At 36.3% G+C, this 21,651-nt stretch overlaps 1 protein-coding gene across 5 annotated transcripts in view; it reads right to left on the bottom strand.

Moving 5' to 3' along the window:
• The window catches only part of ERC2 (ELKS/RAB6-interacting/CAST family member 2), a 782,253-nt gene that overhangs the window by 532,142 nt on the left and 228,460 nt on the right, over nt 1–21,651 (bottom strand). For all 5 annotated transcript variants that reach the window (XR_001145038.1, XR_001145039.1, XR_001145040.1 and 2 more), the window contains one exon: nt 10,118–10,273. Coding sequence is in view for 2 of the 5 variants with exons in the window: in XM_012720433.1 (XP_012575887.1) it covers nt 10,118–10,273 (156 nt within the window). In the remaining 3 variants the exon portion in view is untranslated. The remainder of the gene's footprint in view (nt 1–10,117; nt 10,274–21,651) is intronic.

Below are 21,651 nucleotides of genomic sequence, written 5' to 3'. Positions count from 1 at the left end.
ATGCTGTGCTTTAACCCGCTGTGCCACCAGGGAGGGCCGACAAATGTTCTTTTTTAAAGGCTGTTCCTTTCCTTCTGAGATTTTATGGATTTATTTTGATGCAGATGGCAGAATTCCTTTTTTATTTATCCTGAGCTTCCAGAACTTTTGGACTGGTACTTGTCATTAGTTTTGGAAAATTCACCTTTCAAAATATCTTCAAATATGGCTTCCAAATAATAAAATCCCTAGTCCATCTTTCTTCTGAAACTTAATTATACTTATGTTAGATCTTATTCTTCATTTTATATACATGATAAGTTGCTTTCATTTATTCTATCTTTTTATCTTTTATTTAATTTCTTCTGCCCTGTTTTCCAATTTATTAAATCTCTCTTCTGCTATGACTACCCTGTAATTAAACCTAGTCACTGAGCTTACATTTTAATAATTTCCCAGTTCCAAACATTTTACTTTATTCTCTTTAAATTTGTTTGATAATGGCATAGTTTATTATCTATTTATGCTTCCAATGCCTACTTTTATTTCTAAAAACATATTACTCAAAATTATTTCATAGTGTTGTATTAAAATTCCAACTTCTATGGCCCTCCCTGGTGGCACAGTGGGTTAAAGCACTGCACTAAGAAACTTAAGCCAACTCCTCATGAGTTCGATTCCCGCCTGCCCCGGAGGTGACCACATGGCGTGGCAGACCTCTCCTGACCCGCTCGCTGCTCCCCTCAGCAGTGTACTTCGTTGATCTGCTTGTTCTGCACCCCACTCTCTGTCTGGTGAATCCTCTCACCCTCCACATCTCTGGCCTGTACCCCAGTTCTGTATGAATAAATAAATAAATCTTTAAAAAAAAAACTCCAACTTCTGAAGTTCACGCCTTCTGTTTCTACAATTTGTTCTTTCCACAGTCTAACTCTTTAAGTGATTTCTTTCCTTATAGGATTTGTGACTTAAAAAGAAAAAAATGCTCATGTTTTTCTTGAATTTTATCTGTAGAAATACTAGTCCAAACTGAAGATTTAGTCCCTCAGAGGCATTTGCCTCTGCCAAAACCTGGGCAGTATCAACCAAGGACCCTCCTAAACTTCATCTGTACTTGAAGTTTTGGGATTACATCATACTGCACATCAATGCAATAGCCAGCTATGGTTATGAATTCTGAAAGCTAGTTTTTTCACTTGTCACTTGACTTAAGGGGTTAAAACAGATCATTTTCCCTGAGTTCTCCAGTCTCGGTGGAAGGAAAGAAGAGTAGAAAGGTTATATTTAGTTCAGCATTGCACTAAAACTGTAGCTGTCTGAGACCCTAGCTTTATGTGATAGTGGTAGTAGGTTTTTATTTTACTTTTCATCATAAGCAGAATCAGGCTTCTGTCTCTTTTTCTCCAATGCCCCTGTGACTGTGAAAATCAAAGCTCAAGTTCACCTGTCTAGCAAATGCAAACAATAAGATACAACCAGTATAATACTTATAATCCCAGCTTCCTGCTGCCTTATTTTTGACTCTTGAGATTCTTTTTAACTTAATAGTTCATAAATACATTTCAAGATGTGTTTTTTAAATGTTTTTCATTCAGCATTTTTTATTGGTTTCAGCAACTAAAACAGGCATAAACAAGAACCAAGCTGCTGACAATAACTGTTGAGCAGATTAGGAAAAGCTCTGGAACAGAGTGGGATATTTATACAGATATGGGACCTCTATATCCAGAAGTGTTAAGGTTGCTCATTTTACCAAAAATATGTGAAGTGAAGGGAAATCCCATTTTCAGGAAGATCTCAGACTGAGTCAGGGGATAAATAGGTCTCATCTGACTTTATCAAATCTAATGTTTTGGAAGTGGCAGGGTAGAAAGTAAGCTTGCAAGAAAAGTATGTTTTAAGTTTCACTGAGAAAAAACTGTGATTGTCAACATATTCTGGATCTGTGTGATCAGGTGGTGGTACTACTCAGGATATGTAATCTATGAAATATGTCTTCATAATTTTAATGATGTGAGGTAGGACCATTTTTACCTGCAACAACGATGTCATCCACCCACCACCCAAATTAAAAAGAGGGGGAAATCAGAAACAAGATCACCAAAAACTTTAATAAAAGAAATTTAAATCTGCTGTGATCAATAAGATCAGCACTCTTCTCAGGGGGTAAGATCCAAAACCATTTGCAGTTATAGCTGACAGCCCAGGATATAGGAGATTCCACATATGAAACTGATTCTTCTTAAAATAAAGCTGGAAAAAAAGTACAACTCCACATGCCTAAGCAAACATAATGTTTATAGTAAAAAAAACTGATTTGAGCTAACTTCTAAAAATACCAGAGCAAAAATCTAGTGTATTGAGAGAGAAATTTTAATGAAATTGATCAATGGAATGGTATTTAATAGAAAAGGACACACAGGTTCTACATATCTCCACTTCATTCAATAAGAATAGACTGATAATGATAAAGAAATTTCAGTCTATAAATATTAAATAGGTAGTTGCTTTAAATTGCTTTCAGACTATCACCACCATGAGATAAAACTTGAATAGTTTATGCAGACAATAATAGACAAATGTTTTTCTAAGGGGGGATATTATTACAGGGAAAAAATCATATTCTTCCATAAAGCTATGTCTTCTGCTTTTTTTTTTTATAACCATAAACTCAATAAAAACGGAAAGTGATGCAATCGACTGTACATGAGAACTGAGTCCAGGGAAGGTCTGTCTCCGTGATGGCAAGGAGAAAAGCCAATCGGAATTACATCACAAGCTTTATATGAAGTCCATGTGGACATCAGGCACACTTCATCTCGTCTGAAAGTTCTCCACCACTTACGTCTGTGACACAACCAACACCCCAAAAAAAACTATTCTGCCAAGGAAAACAGCTTCTTTTTCACTACAGATACAGCCCTCCTGTCTAGAAAATGATAGGCTTATTATCATGCAGTTGAGGTTATGGTGTTTGTAATCTGTCAGAGGTTAATAAGAAAATACGTTACAAATTCAGCATAAAGGACTAGATCGAAGAAAGCAGAGTAGTGTCTTAGGCAAACTCAAAACAGAGGGAGTGACTGATAATATAAGTACTGGGATCAGTAGGTGAAAAATATCTGGGACTAGGAACAAAGTCCTGTACAGAACCGGGACAGCCATCACCCTTTCCCAACCAGAAAAATGATTTATAAGGAAAATTCCATTCTTAAAGGTTTAACAGAACTGCTGAAGGTAAAACAAACTTTGCAAGCACCTCTTAGATTCTGTTTTCACAGTCTGATTCCTCTAAGCCTCCAGGGTGGGAGTTTCAAACGGGCTAGTTGCATGGCTCAGGAAGTTTCCCAGAGCCTCAGTTCTCAGGTACAGCATGCATGTGCCCAAGGCTTTGTAAGATGCAGGCATTTCTACCCTGGCCAATCACTAAATGGGATCCCTGTCTTTGCACAAACTGAGATTCTGAGCTGGGTTTTTAAATTTTTTGCAATTCAACATCCACCTTTCCAAAAATGTTATGTCATGGTTTTTCTATAACGTCATATTTATAAAAAGCAATTTAGATGTTCACTGCTACTTAACTTAATCACAGAACTTTCAAGAGGCCCTACCAGTTGCAGCCATCTGCTCAGCATCAGCATGACATTCATGTCCTTTCACATGGCTATTTAAAAAACTTCCTTTCCCCCCAACCTTCATGCTTTCTTCTTGTATTTAATACAAACAGTAATCCATTTTCATACCACAACATTGCTACATGGTTTCTATGTCAAATTTTTGCTTGAAAACTTAGATTTACCTATTTCAAGATACTTCTTATCTAAAGATAAGAGTGTATACAAATTATTATTAGCTGCCACTATAATCTATTTGGAGGAAATCATTACATATTGAGATGGAGACTGATTTGATATCGTGCCCTTTGCACAAAGAATAACCAAACACTGAGTCAATTTTATCACAAATGGGTCTTCAAAATAACTTTCAACTAAACTACTTAAAAAATATAATGAGGGCCCTCCCTGGAGGCGCAGCGGGTTAAAGCACAGCACTGAGAAGCGAAAGCCACTTCTGCATGAGTTCGATCCCCGCCTGCCCCGGAGGTGACCACATGGCGCGGCAGACCTCTCCTGACCCGCCTGCTGCTCCCCTCAGCAGTGTACTTCATCAATCTGCCTGTTCTGCTCCCCACTCTGCCTCTCGCCGCCCCTGAGCCTCTGGCCTGTACCCCAGTTCTGTATGCATAAATAAATAAATCTTTAATATATATATATATATATATATATATATATATAAAATGAAAACAAGTATATGAACAATTTTGAGACCATTTTTCATGATTATGTTGAATTTTTAATGCTGTTTTTATTTAAAAATAGTATACTTTCAAGTAATCAAACAGAACACATTTTAGACATCTGTTGAAGAAATACTCAGATCGCCACCCCCCCCACCACCATCCCCGGTGGGGCAATGGGTTAAAGCAGAGCACTATGAAGCTGTCCCCAGCCACTGCAACATGAGTTCAATCCCCACGTGGCATAACAGACCTCTCCTGTCTTTTGTCTCACCCGCTGCTCTCCTTAGCAATGTATTTCAGTGATCTACCTGTTCGGTTAACTACTCTATCTCTGGTGAATCCTCTCTCTCTCTCTCTCTCTCTCTCTCTCTCTCTCACACACACACACACACACTGCACCTCTGGCCTGTATTCTAGTTCTTGTACTCAATTAATAAGTAAATCTTTAAAAAAAAAAAAAGAAAGAAAGAAATACTCAGCTCAAGAACACCTCTAAGCCTAAACCCTTTGTAAGGAATTACCATTCTAAGAGTGCTCTGGTAAAAAGAACTTTTCTAGGGCATTTAAAAACATTTCCAAATATTCATTAAATATTTTTTTTAAAGAAACAATATTTAGTTGTACTTTTAGGTCTAGTTTCCACAAAGAGTGACTCTCCTTATGCAGCACTTCATAAGAGTTTATAAAACATTCTCCTATCATGGCTCTTTGAGTCTCTTATCAACTGTTAAAACAATGATTTTGAAAGTTACCTGCACCAGCCTCAAGTCTAGCATTTTATGCTGGCTGAGATCCAAAGTTACCCTGACTACTATTTCTGTCTGCCTCAGTAAACCCATTGAGTTTAATAGTTACTTTTCTATTTCCCAAGTAAATTTCAGAGCTTCTAAGGTTTTTGTAATTTGTATCTTTTCTTCTTTGGAAAACTTGCCATTTTGCACAGATTTTGACTTTTCCTACTTATATGTATGGAGTTGAGGATGGAATGATATTTTTACTCATCCCTGTAGGTTTGCTCAGACATCAATTTAAGTTTTCATTCCTCACTCAATCTGTTAGAGATGTTTTCCCAACCTGATTATCTCAATAAAAAACAGTAATTCTAGGGTTTCCCTTCTGGTGCAGGTGCTAAAGACACAGTGCTATCAAGCTATCACCAGCCACTGCAGCAAGAGTTTACCAGACCTCTTCTGTCTCACCCAGTGCTCCCCTCAGAAGTATATTTCAGTCGATCTGCCTCTTTGGTTCTTGACACTGTCTCTGGTGAATCCTCTCACTCTCCCTGCACCTCTGGTCTACACCCCAGTTCTTGTCTGCGTAAATAAATAAATCTTTAAAAAAAAAAAAAGTAATTCTAATCCTAAACAATTTGTATTACTCCAGCAGAAGCGATCTCTCCTTCAACCAAATTTTAAGAGTAGTTTTTTTTAGTACATTTATTACTTCACCAACTAAATTTCCAGTATGGTGGAGTGGGAACTACGTGGAGCATACACTACTTTTAATGTTCTCTAGTAGTTAGCTTAGTGCCATGTCTTAAAAACAATGCTTAGTATGTTTTGGGAGACTGCTCAAAATAATTTACAGGATTATATATACAAAACTGCACAAATGGAGCTCAAAAGACTTCAGTAAACAGTTGTTCTTTCAATGTGTACAATCAAAGATTGCAAAAATTAACTCCCAAGATATATGTGAAGATTCTGACAAGAAATACATTCACACAAATTTTATAGAAAAGTCATGCAAATAGGCCACAATGAACTACGCTAGTGATCCAACTTTAGAAGATACCAATTCAGGTCTCTAAAATTTAACAAATCCCATGATAAATGATTCACCAAACTGGAATCAGTTCACACAACCTAGAGGATCCCACAAAGCTGGAAACACAAGCACTCATTACTAGATTCTTAGCAACAGCTGTTTTAATAGACCTTCTCGAATAGACCTGGACCAAAATAAAGACTCAAGTTCCCCCATCAAAGTAGAAGAAAGAAAAAGAAATAATTAATATAATTCATGAAACATGGTCAATAAATGCTATGATTCAATCCAATAAGAACATTCTTTCAATGAAGAAAATATTGAAATAGTAAGTATAACTAGTACTTTATAGTTAACTTTTATCAGTCTATAAGGAATATCTGCATTCCATTCTAGGAATTCATTTTTATTTGTACTGCTTAGAAATCCATTTTTTTTTCTCCATTGGACACGTTAAATGTAACATTAGACATAGTAGTATTGTAGTTGGTTATGTTTCTTCAATAATAATGCTTATAATCACCAACTACTTTCTTGAGCTTTAACTACATTTTTTTAATTATTTAACCAACTGAATCATGCTCTAAAATTCATGGTAGTGCCCCATTTTATGGAAGAGGAAAGTGTGGCCAAGTGGCTAAAGTCATTCCCCAGGCCACATAGCTATTAGAGGCAGGCTTGAGATTCACCAGAGTCCTCTTTAGTCTTAGGTTTGTGTTCTTTTCACCTTACTCTATTACTCTCTTCAAATACTCTTCTTATTCTACTAGTTTTTAATACTTTTAATTAAAAATAGCCAGTCATTAAAATATGTCAACATTACTTTTGTACGATCCACAAAAGATTCCAAATAGACAAACTATACCTGGAAAAAAAAAAACCACACAGACACACACACCGAGGCACTACACTCCCAGACTTAAATCATACTGCAAGGCTATCACAATCACAATATGTGGTATTAGAATAAAAATAAACACACAGATCACTGGAATAGAATTGAGAGCCCAGAAGAAGAAAAAAGCAATTTTTATTTGGACAGCTAATTCACAAGAGAAAAGCCAACAGTGCATAATGGAAAAGAAAGTGCCTTCAATAAATGTAGTTGCCAAAACTAGACAACCAATGCAAAATAATGAAACTAGACCATGACCCTACACCAAACAAAAAATAAAACTGAAATTAATTGAACACTTGAATATCAGGCCTCAAACCATAAAATACATACAAAAGAAACATAGGCAAAACACCCACAATGTTGGCTTCAGTGAATTGTTTGGCAATGGAAAAAAAATAGAGGAGTGGGACTACCACACACCAAAAGGTACAGCAAGATAAATTATCATTAAAACAAAAACACATCTTACTTAATGGGAGAAAATATTATCAATTATACAACTGACTAGAAGCTAATCACAAAGATCCTCAGATAACCCAAACAACTCAACAAGTAAATAAGCCCATCAAAAAACGGACAGAAAATCTGGGTAGGCCAAAGACGACATACAGATAGCCAACAGGCACATAAAAAAATGCTCATCGTCACTTCTTATCACTTCAAAACTACAATGCAATGCCATTCCATGACTGAGAGAATGGCCTATATCAAAGAGACCAGAAATGACAAGTGCTGGCAAGGTTGTGGAGAAAAGGGAAGCCTCTTATACTGTTAGTAAAAATATAAATTAGTGTAGCCTCTAGGGAAAACAGCATGGAGGTTTCTCAAAATACAGATAATAGACCCCTGAGATGATCCAGCAATCAACTCCCAGGTATCTACCCAAACATAAAAACACTAATTTGAAAAGATAAAAGCACTCCTATTCTCACTACAGCACATTAAAATAACCAAGTTATGGAAACAACCTAAGTGCCAAATGACAGAAGACTGGACAAAGAAGTGGTAAACACACAAGAGAACAATTCTCAACTATAAAAAGGAAAAGAAAGCTGAGACCTTGCTGTTTGTCACAAGATGGATGAAACTGGAGGGGATTATGGTAAGTGAAGTAAGTCAGAAGGAGAAGACAAATACTTGATGGTCTCACTCATGTATGAAATACTGAGAAACAAAAGAAAGGGTCAGACACCAACCAAAATAAATCCTAACAACCTGACTATAGAATGGAAGCTACCAGAGGAGGATGGAAAAAATGGGGAACAAGCAATGGAGAGACCCAAAAGACTACAGTGGGGGATCATTGATGCTTCAGCAGAGAGTGTTGTGGGGAAACATTTGAAGAGGATATCCCTAAATCATAGTGTTGTAAAACAATGTTACCTCAATTAAAAAAGAAAGAAAGAAACTAGGCTACAAAAGTTAAAACTCAAGGACTGATGTTCTCTCAGACAACCATAAGCTAATAAAGGTCCTAACTTGCTTGCTGAAGACCATATAAATGTTTTATTGACCTGGACAGAGTCCATGGTGAGGGGCAATTCACAAATTCACTGAAGTTTCAATTGTGCAAGTGGTTTAAACTATCTCCCCCACTGATGAATGACGGGGTGAGAAGGAAATGTTTAGGCCCAAATAATCATTTTTCCCAACTTCATGAGTTCACTCATATCTGTGTCTCTGGCCTTTATTCCCTGGGTGCTTTGGTCATAGTCTGCTGGGACCTCACCCCTGTGCTTCCTGCACCTCAGCTCAGCAGTCTAAAGGACAAACTACAAAACAGACACCAGGAAGGAAGACTGAGCAAGAGAACCTATTCTGCATTTTGTGGCAGTCCCTGAGAGCAAGAGGTTACAAATCCAGTGGACATTCTCCTTCTCGTATCTCCACTCCTTGATCCAAAATTTTAGTCATAATCTCAATGTCTACTTACAGATGGGAAGTTGGCAGAAGTAAACACAGTTTCTGGTTTTTTCCCTGGAGACACATACATATGCACACACACATACATACGTGGCAAAACAGATGCTAGATATTATTATTTCCTCTCTATAATTTGCAAATTCTCTGCAGTGAGTATGCATGTATTTCACAACTGATAAAAATCATAACCATCATCTAAACATTTGTTTCTCTTCTCTCCCACTGCTTTCTCACAGAAGTTTGCATTACTTTTAACTCAGCTGCATCTTATAAAGCAACAAACAAGAATAAAACCTAGAACAGGGATGTTTAAGAGCAAAGTGGCAGGAAAAAATTCATTGGTATAGTTACTATTATCAGAAGAAAAATAATTTAAATAGAGGAATAGATAAAACCATCTTAAATTCTCAAAACCTATTTGGATACATTATGAATCTAATAAGCATGCATAGATAAAATAAGATATTTAGGTGCTTCAGCCACCTACAGCCCAAAGTTTGATTTTGAAAAATACAAGCTAAGCTCTTTTAAACTGGCAATAGCAATCAAATTACTATAATTGCACTTTATAATGTTCCATAGCAGCAAATAACAATAACAACAACAGTATATCAACAATGCATGTCATTTATTGTATGCTTTCTAGGGATTAGACAAGGGTTAATTGCTTTTAATTATGAGTTAAAATTCAATCTCTTAGACTCATCTAAGCAACCCAATGGAGTGCTTTTCTTTTTTTTAATCCCCATTTCATGGATGAAGAAACTAATTGCTTTTAATGCATAATCTCTTACAATTATCAAAGGCACTCAATGGTGAGTACTTTTTCTAAGTCAATATTTCATGAATGAAGATACTGAGATTGGCTAATTTGAGCAAAGAGCAGCATTGGGACTCAAAATCAGTGCTATCTTAAGTACTATGCTAAACCCAAAAGGGTTTAATGTTATTAAAAGCAGATAAACTGACATCTATGATTAATATTTTGAGATAATCACCTTCTAGGGATGGACCAGAAATTTGATGATAACAGCAGCAGAAGTAAAAATGCTGTCAAAGGTTTTCACTGATTTCTATTTGAAATCTATATTTCTGAAGTAAAAAAAAAAAAAAAACTACATTCTTTATTGCCCATGTATTTCATGATATCACATAAAGCAAATTATGTGAGTATTTGGGGAAAGTATGTATGTAAACCATAACTTTGCAGTCACACTATGAGCATAAAAGTTTATAACTCTGAGCCATACCTTGGTCTTCATAAACTTGGAGTGACTTTTGTAAACCTCTATTTGTTTGATCTCTTCTTCGCGGTCCTCAGTGTTCAGCACACCATTGGCTTTTAACATCTGGATCTCATCCTCAAGATCCCTTATGTTTCGCTCCAATGAAGCGATTTTTGTGTCCTAGTGGTTAAAAAAAAAAGAAGAAAAGAATGAGAATTGCTTTTTCAGTATCATCAACACAGAATTTCAAAAAGCAGTTTTGGTAGAAATAGTTTATAGAGAGATTTGAGCCTGAATTCAGATCAATTTATTTTTTTTAAGTTCTGAGGATCACTTGTGAAATTAATTTTTAAGCTGACAATAAAGACTATTTATCATTACAACATAGTTACCTAGATGTTTGTCTAATATCTGGGAATCAAACTACCAAAGCAACAATGACAAAAGGGATTGAAAGTGTTAAAAAAAATCATTAAGTAGACAGATTTGTCATTTCAGATACAGTTTACCAGGATATACTTCTGAGTCTACTGTAAACACAAAAGCGGTTTGTTCATGTGTATATTCTGTGACTGGTTTTATAAGGCATGCTTGGAATTTGACTCGGGGAGAGAAGGAAATTAAAATCTACTAATGGGGGGAAAGGATTCTCATGTAAAATACAGGCATAAGTAAAATTAAATACTGAATCTTGACTTAGTATGACTGACACACTAAATGTTGAAAATTTATAGCAACTGGAAATAATATATCATAATGTCATGATTTATTTGGCAAGCAGTCAACTCCCTGTGTGATAAAAAACATTACTAACTTGCAGGGCATTTCTAATCTATTGATTTACAGAGTCAAAAAATAGAAATATTACACTCAAATGTGGGAATAAGTGAGGAAAAAAAACCATAAAATTTAAAAAAAAATGACAAACTCAGCACACAAGATAGAGCAAATAAATGATGCATTAGAAAGTGGAGAAGAGAGAACTCTTTGAGGTGGAAAGAAAAACATTTCCCCAAACTTAGTGATTAGACTCAAATCAATCTTTAGAATAAAATATGTTACATGTTTGACTTTAATTTTTCTCACTGACACTACCTACCTACCATTTTTATTACTTGGATTTACATTTGTAAGCAAATGTAAATGAAAACTATTTTTTTCTCACCATTTCTACTTATAACGAACTCATATTTTAAAGTCATTGCTACAAATATGTTCATCCTGACTTTGTGACTATTTTACTATATGCCCATAGCAATATATTATCATTGACATTGTGATTATTATTAGAAGAAAAAAATGAGGAGCAGCAACAGCTGTGATTTGTGCTCTACTATATACCAATATCTGGGTGTGCTAAGTGTGGAACCACTTATTCCAGGAAGAAAATAAAGCAAGAAGAATCTGAAATTTGCAAGATTATTAAAGAATATGACATTCTGTAGTATTTCATTTTCCTTTACAAATAATGCTTACTGATTTTTCTCCAGCTACAAAAGTAATACCCTTTAAATTCATAGAAATGGAGAAAATGCCCTCTAGCCCTACCACCAAGAGACAGCAATCATAAGCATTTTCTTTCATGTAGAACCTGCAAGACTTTTTCTATTTTAGATGCAATTTCTGAGCGTCTTGTATAGTGCCAGATTGAGCAAGGGGAACGTTATCGCCTGAAGTTTCTTTGCCATCAAAACTCATATGCTGAACTACTAACCCTCTGATGTGATAATATTTGGAAGTGAGGCTTCTGAGTGACAATCAGAATAAGATATGGTCATAAGGATGAGGTCTTCATGATGGAATTAGAGCCCTCATATAGAAACAAGGTTGTTTCTATAACTTGGTTATTGTAAATATCCTGGTAATGAACATAGGTATATATATCCCTTTGAATTAATGTTTTTACATTCTTAGGTAGATATCTAAAAGTCATTTTGCTAGATCCCATGGTAGACAATTTTAAATGTTTTGGGAAAGCTCCACACTTTTTCCATAGAGTCTGAAGCAGTCTACATACTAACCAAAAATGCGCAAGGGTTCCTTTCTCTCACACCCTTCCCAACACTTGTGTTTGGTCTTTAGTTATGGGCCATTATCACAGGTATGAGATGATATCTCAATGTGGTTTTGATTTGTACTTGACAAGTGATGATAACCATTTTTTTTCCTGTGTCTGCTGCCATCTGTATGCCTTATTTGGACAAGTGTCTATTTAGCAGTTCTACCCATTTTCTGATCAGTTTAAGAGAAACAAAACAAAGGAGCAGTCAAATCTAACAAGTCCCAGAAATCTATGAGGCTACCAGAGGGGGTCAGGAAGCCAAATGAGGAGGAGGCCCAATGGATGATGATGAAGAATGATGGTGCTTTATTGGTGGATATGGGACCCTGCAACTTAAGAGATGAGAGCCTATACTCCTAAATCATAGACAGTGCTATAATGTTAACTTATTTTTTTAATGCCATAAAAAGTAAAAAGAAAAAGACACCAGGAAGTTACTTTTCTTTCTCTGTCCACCATGAGAGAACACAACAAGAACCCAACCACTAGTCATCCAGGACGAAAGCCTTCAACAGAAGCCTACCACCTGGCATATTAATGTCAGACTTCCAGTTCCCAAAAATCTGAGAAAATAAAATCTTGTTATTTAAGTCACCCAATCCATGGTATTTTACCTAAATTGGTAACCTAAATTGATCATGTAGAATGTTATCCTTAGTAATTCACTTGGCACTTGGCTTTGAAGCTATAAGAACTCTACAGATAAAAAGAACAATAATAAAATCGCTATAGAAAATGAACTTCTAAAAGTTTGTAAGTGCCTTCCTAAATAAATGATTCGTTTTAAATCAATATTTTTCTGACCGTAAAATTGATACATGTTCAGGGCGCTCTCTGGTGGCACAGTGGATTAAAGCACAGCACTTAGAACCTAACACCACTTCAACATGGATTCAAACCCCAGCCCCAGGGGTGACCCACATGGTGCGGCAGACTGCTCCTGACCCGCCCACTGCTCCCCTCAGCAGTGTACTTCCTCAGTTGGCCTGTTCTGCTCCCCACTATGTCTCTGGGGAATCCTCTCGCCGCCCCTGCACCTCTGGCCTGTACCTCAGTTCTGTATGCATAAATAAATAAATCTTTTTAAAAACTGATACATGTACATTATAGAAACCTTGAAAAGCTCTAAATAATTATGACTGTCCATATAACATCATCCATGCATACCCACTAGTAGCATTTTTACTTACCTCATGAAAGCCTTAAGGTGACATAATTACTTTAAATATATAAAAAGATAGATATCCATTACAACTTCAATCAATTGGTTGTAGATTCCCCTTCATTATTTAGATACAAGTTGGTCATTGTGCTTTTCAACAATCTAAACACAACTGTTAATTAAGTGTGAAAGGAAGGGCCACATCCCTATTTTTCTGCTGTAAAACATTCTGGTATATCAGGCCCAAGTAAAAAATTACCATTATTTAGACACATACATACACACATATATGTGTACGAGCAGACATACAGGTATATGTATATTAATATACTTCTATAAAAGTATACATTCATGAATGTATTGTGTATACATATCCATACATATACATGTGTGATGTATGTGAACATGTAATACATGTGTGTACATGTGTGTGCCATAATTTACTTTACAAACCTCATATACTATACCTTAATTTTTTGACAACACTTGGTAGAATTGCAGATCTCCATCAAGTAGGTAAATGGAGAATAAACTCAACTTTTCTCTCAATCAGATCCTGAGGCTTTAGTTAGCAGTGACCATATCTGTCAAGTAATTCTAAATAGGTTAGGAGTTTTTCACTGGGCTTTTAAAAACTGCATAATTTCCTTAGCACATATTGCTAAAGAAAGATCAAACGTAGATTAAGATAGTTTCTTAATGCAAAAGGCCCTCTTTACCTATGTACAGCTTTAAAATTTCACAACATGATGACACATAATTTGAAATATTTTTAACTTTGAGTAATTTTCTCAAATTAATGAACATCTATCTTCTCAAATGTCTCTTTCCCTTAACAGAGGTACACCAAATAAATAAATGAAAATATTTAAAAGGAAAGAAAAGCCTTAATGTGGTGAAGTGAGGGGTAGAGATGTTGCCTTTCACAGCCATGAAATGCACTAAGCTTCACCACTAGTAGCCCTGACCCACCAGAGAAAAACTCAAGTAAAGATGTGTAGTGATAGCCTGAAAAGCAGTTTTAGAAGAAACTGCTTTCTTCTAAAGAAAGAATTTTCTTTCTGAACACTTTTACATGCTACTTGTAACTGATATTTTTTAAATATTTTTTAATATTTATTTATGTATACAGAACTGGGGTATAGGCCAAAGGTGCAGGGGTGGTGAGAGGATTCACCAGAGACAGAGTAGTGAGCAGAACAGACAGACTGAAGAAGTACAATGCTGAGGGGAGTAGCAGGCAGTTCAGGAGAAGTCTTCCATACCATGTGGATCACCTCCAGGGCCCAGGATTGAACTCTCACTGAAGCAACTGCAGCCAGCTTGCAGTGTTGCATCCTAACCCATTGTGCCACCAGCGAGAACCTATTTTAAAACTATTTATGTAGAGATTTTCAAATATTCAACTTCTTTATGTTTCACAAATAAGCAAGTTCTCAATGCAGATAATCATGAGCTTCCTTAGAGAAATGGGAACATAGGATAGTTTTCCCAAAGTCCACAGAACTAAAATGCTATGGAAAAAGGAGATGGTATGGTCAAATGAGTTTGATAAAAGCTTATTGGGGATTCTGAATTCACATCTCCATTCAAAGCTCTAGGAAGTCCTATAGTAAATTATTTATTTAATTTGATTTTCCTGGTGTTATTCATCTAGAAGTCAATTCTTGAAAAGAATAAGACTTTAACGATATGTTAAGCTCAAAGTGATATACTAACTCTGCTGCTAAAACAATGATTTGGATTATCAAAGGAAAAAGGGCCATGATTATCCCAACTTTAAAATACTGAGGCTTAAATAAATATCCAGATTAGCTTGTCAGTTCTGTTATTCAAAAATGACTTACTGGAAGCTGCTCTGAACCAAGAGCAGTGACAGAATTGATGTGAACTCCCCATGCTTCTTGAATTCACCACCTCCTCCTATAAGGTGACATTTTTAAATAGCTTAAGGTAGGGCAACATGAAACTCTTCTGTTTTCATATTCTATGTTTCCTATGGACTTTAAAATATGGGGTGGTTGAGTGTCCATGGGGAAAAACAGATGAAATGTGTTTGCTTCATACCCAAAATCTGAATTGAATATCTCTTTCAATTATTCCTTTCTACATGTCAGAAAATGCTTTAAGTTTTTATTCATAAATTACAAATTTAACTATTACCTGAAGATTTATTTCCAAGATTATTTACACCTATCATCCAAAAGATGCAAAACAGGTGGAAAACTTGTAAATAAACCACTTAAATTGAATCTTGGTGACCATTTACCCAGTTGGTCAATCCACCTATTCTTTTTTTTTTTCCTCAATCCTACCTATTCTTAAACCAGTTACTAATAAGCACTCATCCATGAGGACAGCCATGAGGAAGTCAGTCAGGTGAGAGGACTGAAATAAGTTTACTTTATTCCTATCTTGTCTTTGTTTTCTTAAAATAGTTTCTATAAATTTTAGAATATGTCTGCTATAGTTGATAGTGAACACTAGCACAGAATTGTTTCATTCATTCAGTCATGTATTCATTCAACAAATATACTGATATACTGGGCAACTTTTTGGAATGTCACTTTGCCAGGTGTGTGAGATAACAGCTAGGTCTCAACAAGATTCAAAGACATTTATCTCTCTGTGGTAGGATGTATTGTCTAGATCCTTGTTACTTAATATGTGGTCCACAGGCAAGTAGCAGCGACATCACCTGAAAGTTCTTCACAAAAGCACAATGTTGGTTCCCAGCCCAGAATTACTAAATCTGAATCTGGGTTTTCACAAGGTCCTCAGGTGACTTAGGTTTTCTAAGTGTCAGCAAATGTACAGTGTATAAAAAAGACAAGAATGACTAATGCATAAGAGAGAAGAGCTACTGATCAAATGCAGTTAGAAAAACATGACCTACTCTCAAAAGCTATCCAATGTGGCATAAGTTTAAGCAACCCTGGGCGTAAACTTTCTGGAACATCTTTGCCAGTCAGAATGTCATCATTACCCTTTTTGTCTTTGTCAAACATTATGTTCCCCTTAAACAGCAAGAAACATATTTCAATTCCTCTCTAGGAACTGTGAACATTGAAATGGTGAGTGGGAGGAACATCAAAAAAGCAATATCCTTTAGTCACAAAAAGTAATAATTATGTTATTGCTGAGTGTCACAATGTGCTTTCCTTTTGAATACGGTAAGAATTACTGGTTTCATTTTAATATCAGATCAAGAAAGAAAATACAAGCAGTTTTTACAGAGCTTGGAACTCATTGTGAGCACATATCAGCCTATGGACATTGATCAACAAACTTAGGGCCAATTTGGTTTAAAGAAGACGTGATTTAATGTTCAGGAAACATCCCTACATAATTATATTACACTTTATTTAGAATAAAATTCTAGACTATTATTACTGGATACCACAGAGGTTCCTGAAGGCTTAACTTTTAAAAATCAACTAGTTGTCATTGCAAACATAACTGAGCAGCCCTCAGTCTTAGGCTAAGGAACGCCCTGCCTTTGGAAGGATTTACTGTGTGGGATTAACCACGGTTATGTGAGCCCAAGTTAAACACTCCAGAAAGAAGTCAACTTGGGTCCAGTACATGTTAGGAGGAAAAATAAAAAATTTGTCTTCTTGGGTCTTATCAAACTATAAAACCATGATGACATAGAATGGAAGATGACAAGGGACATGTCTTTTCTTGGGATTGGTAGTGCTTTTTTGTGTTTGTCTATTTGTTCAGATGGTATCTTATTATTTATAGCAAAATGTACAAGCACAGAATCAGTTTGGACTAGGTCCTATTAAAAGCAATTAGGCTGTTTTGATGTTTGTTTTCATGATGTCATTTGCCTACTCTTGACTCATTCTTCATGAAACCCATATCCTGAAAATGTGTATCTGTCCAGTCATCCTGTCCTTGAGTACATTACTAATGATCCATGGACAGAATATGCTTTTCTATTGGTTTTGTTGAACAATGTCACCTCTGAAGTTTTGGTCTTTGTGTATAAACTTGTTGCTAGTGGAATCAAATCTAACCAAAAAGAGTGAAAATATAGCAATCCAGCTGAACCTTAGAGTCACAAATCTAGATGTATACCCAAGGTTGTTCTGTTGTTGGGCAAGATACTGAATCTCTCTGAAATAAGACCATGCAAAAGCACAGTAAAAAAAAAATTCTAAGTAATATATAATACACACAAAGGACACATTGTGGAATCTTTCCCAAGAAAGTAAAGCATTGTTATCATTACCAGAGGTCAACAACAGTATAGTAAGTCCTGCCCCACTCCCCAATTTTCTTATGTACAAAAACAGGACTATTTTTAGTCCACCTTCTTTCACTTTGAGCATGTTCCTAATAAATCCTTTAACCTGCGGTTATTATGAGAATTAAGTAAGTGGCAGAAAAATAGCTTTCCATAATTACTAGGTGCTCTAGAAAGATCACCTCCCTCCCCAGTCCTAGTGATAGTGTATGTCTATTACTTCTGTCTGTCTGCTGAGCTTCCTTCACTTTGGGGAAATATCTCTCCCCAGTCACCTCTGGTTTTAGTGATTTTTATGTGTGAGCCTGCCTTGTACCAAGTGTCATGGGTCCTTTGAATGCAGTGATGGATCTAAGGATATACTCATGACCATCAAGGCCAGTCATAGTATGTTAACAAAACTGATATAAATATAGGAATACTCTTGTTCAGAGTTTTGGTCTCTCCATTTCTGAGATCACAGATAATGAAAATACAAGTCTATGGCTGTTCATGACCTGTTCATCTTTTAAGAATCCATCTGAATGATTGGGCCTCATAATATCATCTGAATAGCTAGATACAGTTATCTCTTGAAGCACGTTCTTATCAGAATATCAAAATATAATAGCTGGATTTTGGAAAATTGTAACCAGAAAAGTATGATGCACAAATGATACTGTGAAAGGTAGCACCAAAATACAGTTCAATATAATATTCTATAAGCTTACACATAGAGAAGACTACCAAAGCAAAACCAAGAAATCTCCAGAAACAGGAGCCCAATTTGGGTTTTAGAAATAGACCAGAATGATTATCATAAAGAAAATGAAGTTCTTTCCAGGCAGAAGAAATAATACCATGTAAGCAGTACTCAGCATAGTATCTAACACATAATATTTAGGAAAAATAAGTTAAAAGAATAAGAACAAGTATGGAGTATATATCAAAGAGGAGTAAGTATACAGGATTGATTTAGAAGTATAATTCACTTTTAATTGGCAAGGAGTTGGAAATGAAAGGAGAAGGGTTGAATGATAAATGGTCTTGAGAATCAAGTTAGTAGTTTGTACTAGAATCTGACTGAGAGTCATTTATAAACTGGCAAAAAGAAGCAATAAAGTCTTTGGGTAGTTTAATAACAAAAATAGAAGCCAAAATAAAAGTTGAAAGAGTAGAGATGATTGATCATTAGGCTAGTAGTGGGAGAATTCTCAGACATGACTGATAACCCAAAATAGAGAAAACAGTAGCAAAATGACCAAAAGAAAGAAGGTGAAAATTATGGAAAAGTCACACAGAATAAGACAGTGAAGTTTTAAGAAGGAAGGAGAGTCAATGAAATGATTTGAAGAAACTAAAGACTAAGCAAAAAGTAGGATATCGTTAATGACACTGGGCAGTATCAAAGGAGTTGGGTTATCATAGCTGGAAAGTCAACCTCAGTGTTTCAAATCCTATAGAGTCAGGGGTATTTGCTGAGTCATTCAACAACCAGTACAGTACAGGGCAAGCACCACCCAAAGCACACATCATCTGGAACACTGGAAGAAGGTCTGGGAAGCTTCCGCAGGGGCTAGGGATTCTCTCGTTAGTTGCTGGATTTAGGAGACCCCAGGGTAAGGACTGGGGCTTTAGGATAACTGCACAAGTATTTCAATATTTTAACAACTCAGCTGCTCAGGTGAGTATCAATACTACACAAAAAGCTGCTTCAATTAATAATCAGAGTTTTCTATATCCCCAGTGCTTGGAAAGGAGCAAAGACTAATCCAAAATCATTTCCATGTATCTATAACACATTCTGTTGCCAATCTGTGAACTACGCAAATGAGAATCATCCAGGAAGTAAGTTAAAACTACCCATGGCTGGATCTCACTCAAAGAAGTTCCCTTTCAGGTTGAGATTAACAGAAAAAAATCTGTCTAATTTTGTAAGTTCCTCAGGTTGAGATCTAAAAAAAAAAAAAATCAAAAGTTTTCTGCATGCCTATGTTTTCTTCCATGTTTGTATTAAAAATATAAACCTATTTATATTATCTAAATCTACAGAATGGAATAGCACAGGAGAGAAGCAAACAATGTTTTTAAGCTCCAGAATTTAAAATGTTATTAGTAACAACTAATATGTATATATTACTAATTGAAGATGTGTACTAGAAAAATTATTTTTATTTTTCCCTACAACTCTATGAATTAAGTACTTATTTTACCCATATTACAGGTCAGAAGACCTGGAAGAGGAAAATAACTTCCCTAAGATTCTTTCTTTAATGAAATAACTTTCTAAGACTGAAGTAGAGCTGCTCCCAACCAGGATGCCACACTGCAAACCAAAACACGGGAACATTTGTGTCCCTATAAAGCTCTGCTTGATCCAAAAGTGGTATACAGTCAGCCAATTCCCATAAGCCAGCTGCAGGCACTAGACTTTTATCTTTGTTCTTTCCTACCCCAAACAAAGTAGACTATATGGCCCTAGTTAACTAGACACTTTCTTTTATTTTCCCCACTTCTTTGTTCTTTATTCCTCTGACTCATTTTGCAATTCTCCAAATGAGATTGTATACTTCATGAAGTACAAATTTGTATCACCTAAGTTGTCTTTGTAATTTTTTTTTCTTTGAACAATTCTGTATAATCTTCCCTTGGGTCAGACAGAAGAGGCAATATGTCCCTCAGGTAAAAGTGGCTTCAGAAAAAGTAAGACAGCTAGAAACCAGACTATTTTTATCCTAACTTTCACACATTAGCCTTTAAAGATCACACAGCAAGGTCAAAAGAAAACACTGAAGAAGTTGGAGAGCAAGAAAGGTAGGTAGAAATTTTAGAAAGTGACTACAGATGACAGAGTAAGCTATCCACCTGGCCTAAGGCTGGACTGGAAGTTATCTTTCACTTATATTTGGACACTAAGAGGTTCTCATTCCCAGAGATTCAGTGAAATACCACTTTACAAAATAGTGAGTATATTTCAGGGAGTCATAAAAAGATGAATAACTGACCCGTCTACCCTCTTCCAAAGCGCTGTAGATAATGACTGAGTGAAGAAGCTCCCCTACTGGCCCTCCAGCAACCGGAACTTGATTTTTCCATTCTTTTAACCCATGCCCAATATACCCCCAACAGCCCTGGTTTATAGGATCTCTAAAACATACCACAAATCCTTCAAAGCTCAACCAGTATGTCTCATGGAAAAAGCAACAGGCTGTGAAGGAATTCAGGCTCCCCCAAGATACCAGTGTGGCCTGATGGATGTGGAAACTGACCCATGCCTCAGGGATGAGGCATGTGATGGCTGGTACACTGTCATTATTGAAACTCGAAAGGGGAAGTTCATGAGGCCTGTGGCTGACTTCTCAACCCTGCTGGCCAGAGTGTACGCCAATAAGGAAATTGCAATCCCTAAATAAACAATAGGCTGGGAACCTGAGCACCAGCAAGGGAGAGGGCAAAGGCTGCTGGCCGAGGCCGGGCTGGCCAAGATAAAACAAACAAAGCAAAAGTTTAAACTTCACAAGAATGTCGCATCAACTGACTCCCCAGGCAGGCCCTCAGAAAGTCCAGTGGCCAGTCACCATGCTTCCAAACTTGATAGAATCTTCAAAGCTGGACCATGAGCCCAACCCCTTCTTTTGCCAATGAAACTAGTAAGAGATGGGGAGACATGGAACTTGCCAAAGTTTCACTAATCAGGAAGCTAAGTCCCTAAGTCATTTATCATTCCACAGGCCAACTGGGACACACAAGTTTTTTTTTCTCTACTTTCAAAGATGCTTTTCAAGTCTTTCCACATGCAAACTGTGTGTGTATTCAAAGGTAACACTCTGCCTGAAATAAACGTGTTAAATTCCTTCTGTCTGGTGGCCCTCGCTCAACTATGCCACCACCTTTTTACAGGTAAGTCAACTTCCATACTGAAAGGAAAGGATTAAGAAAGCAAAGGGTACCTTATGCATCTATTGCATGCCAGAATTTCTCAGCACTTTCTCAAATCTTAATCTATTTAATTTCCACCACAACCCTATCCACACTGGTATCATAGTCCCATTTCTAACACAAGAAAGCCAGAGCTCAGAGAAGCAGTTATGCAGAGGCAG

The sequence above is a fragment of the Condylura cristata genome, unplaced genomic scaffold, assembly GCF_000260355.1.
Source record: "Condylura cristata isolate star-nosed mole 26May11 unplaced genomic scaffold, ConCri1.0 scaffold00004, whole genome shotgun sequence".
NCBI classification, from domain to species: Eukaryota; Metazoa; Chordata; class Mammalia; order Eulipotyphla; family Talpidae; genus Condylura; species Condylura cristata.
Note: the sequence above shows the minus strand (reverse complement) of the source record. Positions and strands in the feature narration are given on the sequence as shown.